This window comes from Euprymna scolopes, chromosome 39 (genome assembly GCF_053919585.1).
Source record: "Euprymna scolopes isolate OS-2025 chromosome 39, ASM5391958v1, whole genome shotgun sequence".
Taxonomy (NCBI): Eukaryota; Metazoa; Mollusca; class Cephalopoda; order Sepiida; family Sepiolidae; genus Euprymna; species Euprymna scolopes.
This window is the reverse complement of record NC_136520.1, coordinates 38,544,004-38,556,503: the sequence shown is the minus strand read 5'-3', so window position 1 is coordinate 38,556,503 and position 12,500 is coordinate 38,544,004. Positions and strand designations below refer to the sequence as shown.

Sequence of the window (12,500 nt, the reverse complement as noted above, 5' to 3'; positions counted from 1 at the left end):
AAAAAAAATTCGATAAAAAATTCTAAATAAATGTATTTTATTTTAAATGTGACCGTAAAAAAAAAAAAAAAAAAAAGGAAAAGAAAGAGAAAAAAAAAGCGATTTGTCGTTTCCCGTGCGGTTTAAAAATAGCTTGCAACTTGTTGAAAATCAAGCCGATTCTCCGAAGAAAGGAATATTTGAACACGCATGCTAAATGTCTGGTGAGAAAATTACGTAAAATGACCTACGTGTCATGAGGTTGTTCGTGGTCGGAGGGGCGGGTTTCCGTTTTGACTTGATAAATCTAGTCACGTTTCTGGTTTTGGTCTTCTATCTCTCACCGGAAGGAAGTGATTTGCATATAAAATACAAATACATCGAGGACATTGCGAAGATTGGTGCAAAGAAAATGGGTGACCTCTACTCTCACACTTGAGAGTATCCTGAAGCTTTAAAAATCCACCATTCACCCATGCATGGAGTATTGTAGCCATGTCTGGGATGATATATCTACCACTAGTCCCCCCCTCTTGGATAGGGCCCTTAAAAAAGTCTTCAAACTAATAGGTCCCACTTTATTAACAAAGCTCCAACCCCTGTCCCATCACCGCAAAACATTGCGGTGATGGGACAGGTGTGCCTGTTTTATAAGTATTTTAATGAAATAAGCTCTGATGGACTTATTGCACTTGTGACCCCCTCGCCATAACATACCCGCTTAGCAACAAAATCACACCCCTTCACTGTTGAGGTTCCTAAATTCCAGAAAAATTTCTACTCTAATAGTTTCTTCCCTCGAACAGCTAGACCTTGGAATTGCCTTCCTGCTACCTGCTTCCCTGGCTACTGATATGCAGAAGTTTAAATGTAATGTAAACCAACATCTTGTTAATCTTTCCTATGCATGATCCAAAATAGTAGCTCTTACGTCCAAGTGACGATATGCCTTGTTAGAGGTGAACGGGAGTAATATATATATATATATATATATATATATATATATATATATATATATATATATATATATATATATATATATATAAAGGATTCGAATCTGTCGACTGGTGTTAATCGTGACACCTTGCGCTGAAGATTCCCGAAAGAATGAAACACTAGTGTCTGTAGGTATTTAATTATTATAGTAAAAAAAAAAAAAAGAATAATGTCAGCCCCTTTAAGAAACTCGTTTCTTATCGTTGAGCACTTTCAGTTGAATTAAGTCGATTAATTTAGCTCTTATGCATACATCATCATATAACGATTAGATCACTGTGACTGGCGTTAAAAATATTTAAAAAATGAAATGTTTCAATTCAATGTTATTTCTCGCGGTTAATGGTAGCCGAATGGATACGGTCTTTGCTAATCGAGCCAGAGATGGCTTGTGTTGCCGGGTTCGAATCTGTCGACTGGTGTTAATCATGATACCCTGCACTGAAGATTCCCGAAAAGATGAAACACTAGTGTCTGTAGGTATGTAATTATTATAGAAAAAAATAATTATATATATAAATATTTTTTTTTAACCAAGTAAGATCTGTGACTTACTTGTAGTTTCATTAAATACTTTTATATGCAAAATCCGATCCCGCATTTTGCTAATTCCTGCCCTCTGATGAGAAGGAAAGTATTTCTCCGAAACTCCGCGGATTAAGGACTATCCACTTATTTAGTGTTTCTTTTTTAAAATTAAATATGTTTTTTACTCTTTTTCAAAGTGTTTTTTTTAACATGTTTTATTAACTACTTGTTCCTATATATATATATATATATATATATATATATATATATATATATATATATATATATGCAAATTCTGAGTTAAATTAGGTAGAGTTATAACAATATTTTTGTTTTACAAAGTAGTGTACATAATTATTAATGTCTTTTTCTTAACTCATGGATTTTAAATTAATAGCTCATCTCCTCGGAGGAAATTATATATATATATATATATATATATATATATATATATATATATATATATATATATATATATATTAGCAAAAGTACACATCGTTGACTGGGTTCAAAAACAGCCTACAGAAAATGGACTGATTTATGAAAGTATGATAGGTTATGAAAAGGAAGGGTTGTAAATTTGGGTTGAATTTGGGTGTATCAAAACCAAAGCAAAATATGATGAAAGTAAGAATTAAATAGATAAACCCCATAATTTATTATACCATACCTGTTCACACTGAAACACTTATCACAATATTCTGTGGTTCTATATTAAAAAACCTTGTTAAACTTTGTGACATATTTCCATTCTATGGAGATCAGGTGCGAACGAACACTCCATAATTTTATTATATCATATTTCTTCAAACTGAAACATAATTATCAAAGTATACTTACGCAGATAGATATGAAAAGTCTTTATTAAAGTTTGTGCCTATTTCCATTCTATGGAGGCCAGGCGCGAACGCAGACCCCACAATTTTATTAAACCATCCCTATTTAAGTTAAAACATACTTATCAAAGTATTCTTATGTACATCTATATCAAAAACATTTGTAAACGTTTTTTTTTAATTTTAAAATTTTTTATTTCCATATTTTGTGGACCAGGCGCGAATGCAGACCCCACAATTTTAATGAACCACCGCTCTGTCAGATCAAACATACCCATTCCTGTATCTCGATGCATCTTCTATCGTTATATGTAATCAGTTTTTTTTTTTAAATAGTCAACTATATAGGAGCCTATTCGTGACCACACACACACACACACACACACACACACACACACACACACACACACATCCAGCTTTATATTATACATATATATATATATATATATATATATATATATATGTATAATAATTGGTAGTAAAAGTAGTGATAAGCAGTAAGGTTATACATCTAAAAACAAGAATAGGTTCAAGTCTCCCAATTTCATACTCGAATTGTCTGCAAGTATAAAATACGTTGTAAAATCTAGTTGCAAGTTCATCCTCAGAGCAAGCGATACTCAGAATATAATTGTGCATTACTTAGGTCTTCTGCTCGACTGCGGCTGACAGGACGAGACCATGCTACTCCGGTGGGATCCCGTTCGAAATTCCGTGTAAGTTTCTGAGTTCAACAGAAAGATTCCTGAGTTCGACAAGATACACCTGAACAACGTCAGAGTGTAACATAGTCCGAAACCAACACGTTGTATTCTCAGTCGCAAAGGAAACCAATAATAGAAAATAGCTTCAGCTCACTTTTTTGTTGTACAACGGCATTTATTTCTTCATTCTCTCGTTACCGCTGTGACGTCATTCACGTGATTGTCTTCTCGAGCGTCATTGACGCATCCCACATGATCTCGAACGTTCTCTTTATCTCCAATGTGATCTCCTTTTTAAATTCTTTATTTTTTCTCTACCGGTGACATCATTTCGCATACATTTGCATACGTGCGTTTGCGCTATGTTACAGAAGGTTATATCGGTCTAAACATCGTGAGAATAACAGCCAGGATGAGAACAGTAGTTCGAATAATCTAAATAATACAAATTATCAATTTTCACCTAACCCCCCCCCCCAGAAACATAGTTTTCTTTAGTCATGAACATTCCCATGGTATAACTTCGAGAATACTTCTATACAATATGGAGAAGTAAGTTCCAAAATAAGACTTTAGCTCTTCTGTCGCGTGTTGAAACTGTACTCACCCCCCACACACACGCGCGCGTGCGCATGACAGTCGGTAGCCAACATGCACTGTGATGAGGGTAAAGCTGTCAAAACTGATGTTGCCGGAGGTGAGTAAGTCAAATAATTGATCCTCACAATTGCCGGGGTTGGATATATATATATATATATATATATATATATATATATATATATATATATATATATATATATATATATATATATATATATATATATATATATATATATATATATATATATATATATATATATATATATATATATATATATATATATATATATATATATATATATATATATATATATATATATATATATATATATATATATATATATATATATATATATATATATATATATATATATATATATATATATATATATATATATATATATATATATATATATATATATATATATATATATATATATATATATATATATATATATATATATATATATATATATATATATATATATATATATATATATATATATATATATATATATATATATATATATATATATATATATATATATATATATATATATATATATATATATATATATATATATATATATATATATATATATATATATATATATATATATATATATATACCAGAAAAGAAGCACAAGCCAGCAGTCAGAAAGCGACATTAGACGAGCCCGCTGTTGAATCCGCCCCCACCTACTTCTCCTCTCCGTCAACAGCTTGAGCTACGCGCACACGAGGCAAGAAATAAAATAATATTTTTTTTTATTTTTCTAAAAAACGCGTTTGTTCTACAAGTTCTTTTCTAGCCGACGAGAAACTACCAGTGTTCACCGCAGATGCGTTACGCTTCCTTAATTTGCCAGGCAAAATTATGCAGTCTCACGACTGACTTTATGTTATTCTTTTATAACTGTTTTTATGCCAGAAACATTAATTCAAGATTTTACTTTAATGTATTTCAGGTTGGTTTAATCACATCGGTTCTTTCTATCACACCCCTTCTATCGACCCCAACAGCAATAGTAATATCAATGATACAGTGCTCATCCATACCAGGACCAGCAGCGGAAATTTGTAAAGCCCATGACTTTTGGGTTTTAATTAGTACTCTATTATCTCTCCTTGTTTGGCTCGTCCCTTTTGTGATGCGTGCTCATTCGTCCTGTCGTCCTACTGATGTCCTATTAAAACCATTTGATGAATGTTTTTTGCATTTTACTTGGACAACTCTGTTTCTTGACCAAAGGATTAATCTCAATTATTACCCGAATGGACTGAGTTATCAGACGAATGAAAACCCCAGCCTACGCCAGGGTATCAGATTGGGGAGCAGAGTCTTCATCTGCACGACTATGTACAACGAAAGCGAGATGGAAATGAGGAGGCTACTGCAGAGTCTTTACAAAGTAGCCGAGTCACACAAGCTTCGCGACGTCTACATCGAATCTCACATCTTTCTGGATAACGGATCACGAAACGGACGTCTAAATGAAAACGCTCGGCGGTTGGTTAACCTGACGGATCTTCTCAACAAAGATTACACATTTCTGGACATTCTGACGACACCGTACGGCATTCAAATGATTTTAACGCTCGGCAAGTATTGCTTGCCATTTTTTCTCCATTTCAAGGACAGTGAAAAATTCAAGGCGAAAAAACGATGGAGTCAAGTGATGTACATGAATTACATCTTGAATTATAGATGCAAACTTTTTCACGCAAACAAAATGGCGTCTAGGATGATAAGTCAGCAAAAAGATGGCGGTTTATTTGAGAACGACCAGAAAGCAAAGGATTTCAAAACCTATTCATTTAGACAATCAAAAGAGATGACTGCTAAACAAAAAACATCTATCCTTGATATAGATCGTAAAGGACATGATAATAAAAATAAAGAAAACCGCGAACATCCTAATAAAATGGAGGCAGTACTTAATTCTGAATTAGAACGACTTCGTGTTTTACTAAATGCCCGACGTCGAAAATATCACTCGAGTGATAAAATCTGCAGTTGTTTTGACGATTGTTCTGCTATCTTGATCGATGAACATACTAACCCTAACCCTAACCCTAACGCGATAAGTCGACGATCTTATTTACACCAAAATTGTAGCCCATTTGAGATTGCGATTTCGATATCGAATGTTCTATCATTTGTGCATAATTCTCGATGCTCAAATCAGTGTCTTAAATATAGTCGCACCAACAAGTTACTTTTGACAACAACAAGTGAAGAGTCCTCTGGGGAGGACGATGAACAAGCGGAACATTCTGAAGCGTACACTGTTTCCGGAGAAAGCTACACTCCAAATGACGAAGTTCAAAGAGTTGATGGTGATACAGATGGTCAGACCGACAATGACGAAGAGGACGGAGACTTTACCGATAAATCGTCTTCATGCGACGACCGGAAATTGTCTACAAGTCACGGAAAACGAGACTTCACAAGCAGATACGAACGGCGCAATTTAGACAACAGTGCAAAACGTACATGGAGTGGAGAAAATGGCTGCCAAACCAGCGCAATCAATCATTTTAGCATAAATGGCGGATATATCAAAGGTTCACCCCTTACTTTACCGTCAAGCTCCTCTATTAAAGACAGAACCGACACAGAAAATTTAGAATATGACGTCACATATTTGCAGGATGAATCACGTGGCGCCTCAGAATCCATGACATCATTAACTTACAATTATAGTTTCGATTTGCGGCCTACGCCAAAGAAGGGAGAATCGAGCGAATGGATGTTTCAATATGTAGACAAACCAACTCAACAAAGTCGTCAACGCTTGTGGTCATCGAGTTGGCCATTTTGTAATTCCTCATCGTTTTCATCTCCTTCCTCTTCGAAATCTCTGTCTTCCAACCTCGACCAACAGGAAGTGGCCAATGACATTTTCACTATCACGAAGAACGACTCAGTTATTCGGACGGTGCCGTCAAACATCCAGGCAGAGTCACATTTTGACGACCAGACCTTCATTCTGGCCACCGACGCTGATATGGACTTTGACGATTCCAGTGTCTATCAGTTGCTTGACTTATGCAACCGTGACAAACGAGTAGGTGGGGCCTGCGGACGGACGCGACCCATTGGGAAACGTAACAACCCTGTCGTATGGTATCAGAAGTTTGAATACGCCAAAGGTAAGAGTATTTGATACTAATATAGTATAGTGTAGAGGGAGAGGCAATATTAAATTGGTTTGATTTTTTTTACGGCATATTAACTCTTTTCGGGTTATTTAATGCTCAATCCAGTTATTTTGAAAATAGTATTCATGTTGCATCCAGTTATTTTGTAGGTTTTTTTATTCTCCAAACGCTTTGTATCTTCAATTTCTAGTTAATAGTGTTTGATTTGGTTGTTTTGTAGTGAATTTTTATCGTTTTTTATTCCCTGCCCTGCAGAACATGAATGAGTTACAGTATTAATCTTTAGTACATTTTAAGTTAGTCGGGAAGTGGGGGAGATAGATGAGAAAGGGGAAATGGGAAGAAGGAAAAGGAGAAAAAGGTGGGTTGTTTTTGGTTTTGGTTTTGCAGAACATAATTAAGTTTTGCAAAAGGAAGTAGAAAAACAAACAGCTTGATTTTTAGGTGCATTTCGTCCCAGGAAGCCAATATCTTCAGACAGCCTGATCTGGTAGCACCATCAATCTATTATATAAAGGGCAAAATGAGCACGAGCGTTTGTGTATGCTCACGAAAGGTTGGGGGTTCTCGCGTCGGTTGGATTCCGCGAGAAGTTTTTGCATAATTACCAGATCGTAATATCTCAGATTCACGAACGGACATCGTCTCTATCCTTTTTTTTTTGATCGAGTTAAACAAAAGTCCCACCGTTCCGTCTCGTCGGATGTTTATTTGTCTTTTTCGTATAAATAAAGTGAAGTTATTGGAACTCAACCGCCTGGCATTCGGGCCGGGTAGTATCTGTTCCGTAATTGGTCCTTGGTCAATGTAGCAGAAACCCTTCATATTGAGACAATTATTATTTATTTGGATACTGCCAGAGTGCCCCCTTCCCCGACACTAAACTACTTTGCTTCCGTGGGAGGTTTAAAAGCAACGGAATTTCTGCAAGTCATCTTTTGTTTTTCATTGACTACGTTAAATTTGAACGCTTTAGACTTCCGTTCGTGTCATGGAATAGCGGTAAAATGTCAGATTTTCTTTCACTTTCTTTTCCGCCTTTGCGTCACGGGTTGAAGCCTGCCTGACTACTATCAGTTTTTTCTCAACACACACCTCCAAACACCCGGGCAACGCCGGGCAACGCCGAGCAACGCCGGACACCCAGACTAGTCTATAAATAAAAAAAGCGAAAAATACCCGACCATGACTGACGGAATGAGAGCATGCTTCCCCCGAAGGATAAATAAGGAGTTCTGTTGGAAATTTTGTGCAGATTCCGAGTGTGAAGATTCCGAGCTTGACAAGGTACACTCGAAGTCAGAGGTTACATCAGCCAAAACGTTGTGCAAATAACACTCAAGACGAGAACTGTAGTCCGAATAATTCAAATAATATAAATTATTCTTATACATTTCAGATTTTTGGATGATCAAAACTTCTCAAAATGTGATCGGATGCGTGATGTGCTGCCCTGGATGTTTCAGTCTCTACCGCGCAGATGCTGTAAAGGAAGTGATGAAGACCTACCACCAGCCAACGCAGTCTCCCCTTGACGTCTTCATTAAAGACCATGGTACATTTTATGTTAATTTTAATTTGGATAAAATATACATGCGGCACTCCAATTCTAATGGAATCGAAAAGCAACACGTTTAGCACACCATATCTGACACAACTAAAATGTTGAACGAGAACCAAACAACAAAACACATTACAGTTTTTAATTTTTTAGATGAGGGTTGATTATTTGTATTACTTATTTTGATCATACTATTGTTCTCATCTTGAGTGCAACGTTTCGGTCGATGTAGCCTTCGGCCTTTGTCAGGCATATTGGTCACCTGACGAAGATTGGAGGCTACATCGACCAAAACTTTGCACCGATAACACCAATGAGTACTCAAAAACTGGAAAAAAAAACTCAAGATGAGAACAATAGTCCCATTAAAACAAGTAATATAAGCAAAGCACATATTTTAAAACTGACTTAAAACAGATTAACATTTTCTTTTCAATTAAACAGCCCCAAACAATGTACAAATACACTTCTTATAATGAGCATAGTGAGGTGCGGGACTGAAGTAGATAGTTACATGGAATAACGGCCTAGACATGCCAAATTGTAATCTTATTAATTTTATAGAACTTGCTTCCTCCATGAATATACTTTCCGATTCTGAACTGTACTTAAGAAATGGTTAAAATCTTAAAAAAGACCTCTCGGATGGAATGTATGAGATAGCGAGTGAATGTATGGCATCTGGTATGATGTTTCATCCTCAGCTAGAACAAAATGATATTAAAACTAAATAATAAATTGCATAATCACGTTAACACGCTGGTTTTCTTTAAATAACCGAAGTTAAGCATCATTGTGTCTAGTCAGTATTAAAATGGGTGACGATTTGGGAATATCAAGTGCTGTATGTGCTCTTCGCTTATCTTGGTGTTGTTTTCAACAGTTCTGACCTTCTCCTGGCAACTAGAATTAAACAATACCGACTCAGAAGAGGAGTGGTTAGGGATTGTCTAACTCTTATTTCACAATTCAACGCTTACCATCAATCATGTCTCCAGTATGATCAGATAGTCCTTGCTGTTCCGACGGACGAACATCTACAGCCTGTACCAAATTCTATTGAATTTTAATGCCCACTGGACATAATACTCGAGCATCTAAATGTAATGTAATCCATGTTTACATATGTAGACCCAACACATTGCAGGCTCAGTCGCAAAGGACACAAAAAAAAATCAACGCACTTTTTCTTGTAGCAATGAGATTTATTTTTCATTCCCCTGCTACGCATGACTTCTGTTTATGGTTGTGACGTCGCCCACGTCTCTAAGGTGATCATCCTCTCTAACGGGATCATCCTCTCTATCGTTTTCTCCCCCTCTCTCTCTCCCCTCTCTCCCCATCTCTCTCCTTTTTATAGTTCAATTTTTTTTTTATAGTGACGTCATTTCACGCTCCGATACATAAGTTCTCTCTCTATAAGAGTTCGCTCAGGACAACCTGGCATGCAGATATTTCCCCTTACAAGTCGACGCCTCTGTTCAGTCTCGGAAGACAAAGGATACCCTCTGTAGGGGCAGCTACGCGTGTAATTGTGTGGCAAATAAAACACTATTTAAAACTTAATATGACAAACTAGAAAATTCTATTTCAAACTTAAGTATGGCAGACCAAAGGAAATATTTCAAACGAAGGAAGTACTATTCCAATCTTAAGTGTGACAGACAGATTGACAAACAGACTAACTAATCACTTTCTTCTTTTTAATTTTTCTTATAAGTTGGTTAAAGCTGGGGATGGGGCATCCTATCAGATTCTAAACATGCACCTGCTATCTCATATATTTCAACCGAGAGATATTTTAAAGATTCTGATCGTTCCTTTAAGTAGTTTTTGAAATTCTTTTTCATAAGTCCAGTTGCTTCTACAATTACGGGAATGATAGAGACCATTCCTAAGATTCTATTTTTTTTTCATTTCATACTTTGGTATTTCGTTATCTTTTCACCTCTCATCTCTGTTTAACTCAGCATCACTAAGGAGACTAACTTCTACTAAGGTTGCTTCTTTCTCCTTCTTGTCCCATATCACTGTGTCAGGTTTTATGGTTTCGATTTCTTGGTACATAGCTGTAGGAATTGTATAGTCATAGTGGATGGTGCATGACTTATTTTCAACTGTTCTTTCTGGTAAACATGTTCCTTCAATAAGTTTCCAGACTTTTTTTTTTTTTTAAATTGTCGTAGACTCTTGAAATTTCAGTATGTTATTACTATACATCTTATGAGATGACTGACGAATTTTTATGTTTTCAGGTTTAAATGAACATCTACAGCAGGAATTGGAATACACCCTACTAAAGCCTGATTGTCACAGCTGGCGAATTTCAAAAATCTAATCTGAGCGTGAGGACACGTTAGAAGAACGATATGCAATAAAATTATGTTTTAAAAAATGCCACAGAAAAGTATGGAATGCTTCAGACTGCTTTTGGACCATCTTGCATGGATTGAGCATCAGTTTTTGAGTGACATAAGAAATTCAAGGAAGGCATGGAGTCTGTGAGGAATGATGAGAGATGGGAGGAGTAAGGAAGCCAGAACACCAGAGTTGATTGGTCAAATAAAGAATTTCATGGATAAAGACCATTGTGTGTCTATAGAGACAATAAGTACACACTTTGATGTCAGTGTGGGAACTGTCTACACAATTATTCGCAATGAACTGAAGATGTGAAAGATTTGCGCAAAATTTGTCCCAAAGGTGCTCAGAGAAGATCAGAAAGAAAGACGTTGTAATAGGCATCAAGACAGTTCCTCATCCGCCCTATTGTTCATACCTTGACCACTGTGACTTTTGGTTATTCCCGAAGAATAAGAGGCTATTGTTATGAAACAACTGAGGGTCATTGAAACGCTAACACTAAAGGAGACTTTCACGGGGCCTTCTAGAAGTTATTGGAATGATACAACAAGTGCATTGCAGACGGAGGAGATTACTTCGAAGGAGACTAGAGTTTACTGTGTGTACTATCAATAAATGTGCCCATACGAAAAAAGTCTGGAAGCTTACTGAAGGGACCTCGTATATGTAACGAGGACTTGATGCTGCATTCGATATTCAACTTTTACAGATCGTTCAGTGGAAATATTTTCATACTCCATTGTGTCGTGTTGTATAGTAGCCCCCCCCCCCAGCAGAACCTTACAGTTAAATATCAAAGGTTCTTATGTGTGAATCAAAACATTGTTAACAAACTTACTTTATGTACTTCATTTTCAGGCGAGGATCGTTGGCTTTGTACTCTAATGATGTTGAATGGTTGGAAACTTGAGTACACACCGTACTCGGAAAATTCAACGTTTTGCCCGGACACATTCTTGGAATTCCTCAAGCAACGGAAACGTTGGGTTCTTTCAGAAGTTGCAAATTTGATGTTGGTCTTCCAAAATATCCGACGCTTGGCCAGCAAGAACACGTCTTTCTCCCTCGTCTACATCGCCTACATTCTGCAGATGTTCCTGCTGGTCATACTGTCGCCAGGCACCACCATAGCCGTGTTGACTGCGTCTCTTGACATACTTTTCGGCTTATCCTGTGTCTATACTACGCCGCTCTGTGTTGTTGGGCTCGTGCTTTATACGACGATGTGCTCTACGCAACCAATACGGATGCAGTCTGTGGTATCCTTTGGCGTCACGGTTCTCCTTGGCTTCACCGTGTTATTAATTAGCGTCGGATACATTCATTTTATTGTGAAAGACACACTTACAGGTAAGTAGAAACATGCATAAAACTAGCTGTCCTTATTCGACGTTGCCCGGGGTCATTTTATTTATTTATTTGTTTCATTATTAAATGACTAGCGGGGATACCCGGCGTTGCCCGAGTGTTTGTTTCCAGGACGGGGGGGGGAGTTTTAAAAAATGTTATGGTAGGTAAGTAGGAAGGATCAAACTCGGAGTCATGAGTAAAAGTAGGAAAATAAAGTGTGAAAAAAAACAAAAAAAACAAAAAACATCTGCAACGTAAACAGTTCGGCCACCAAGAAAAGTTCATTCCAGTTGTTTAGGAAACCCCCCCCCAAAAAAAACGACTACGGTAGGTCGGCGCGAACGTGAAAATATAATGTGAATTGTCCAGCACGCTAACCACTACGCCACAGAGCACTGCAGCTTAGTTTAGTGATTT

At 36.6% G+C, this 12,500-nt stretch overlaps 1 protein-coding gene across 1 annotated transcript in view; it reads left to right on the top strand.

Moving 5' to 3' along the window:
* The window catches only part of LOC145263910 (uncharacterized), a 44,031-nt gene that overhangs the window by 19,544 nt on the left and 11,987 nt on the right, over nt 1-12,500 (top strand). Inside the window, exons 6-8 of the mRNA XM_080120989.1 lie at nt 4,612-6,799; nt 8,208-8,363; nt 11,592-12,083. Coding sequence (XP_079977115.1) covers nt 4,612-6,799; nt 8,208-8,363; nt 11,592-12,083 — 2,836 coding nt within the window. The remainder of the gene's footprint in view (nt 1-4,611; nt 6,800-8,207; nt 8,364-11,591; nt 12,084-12,500) is intronic.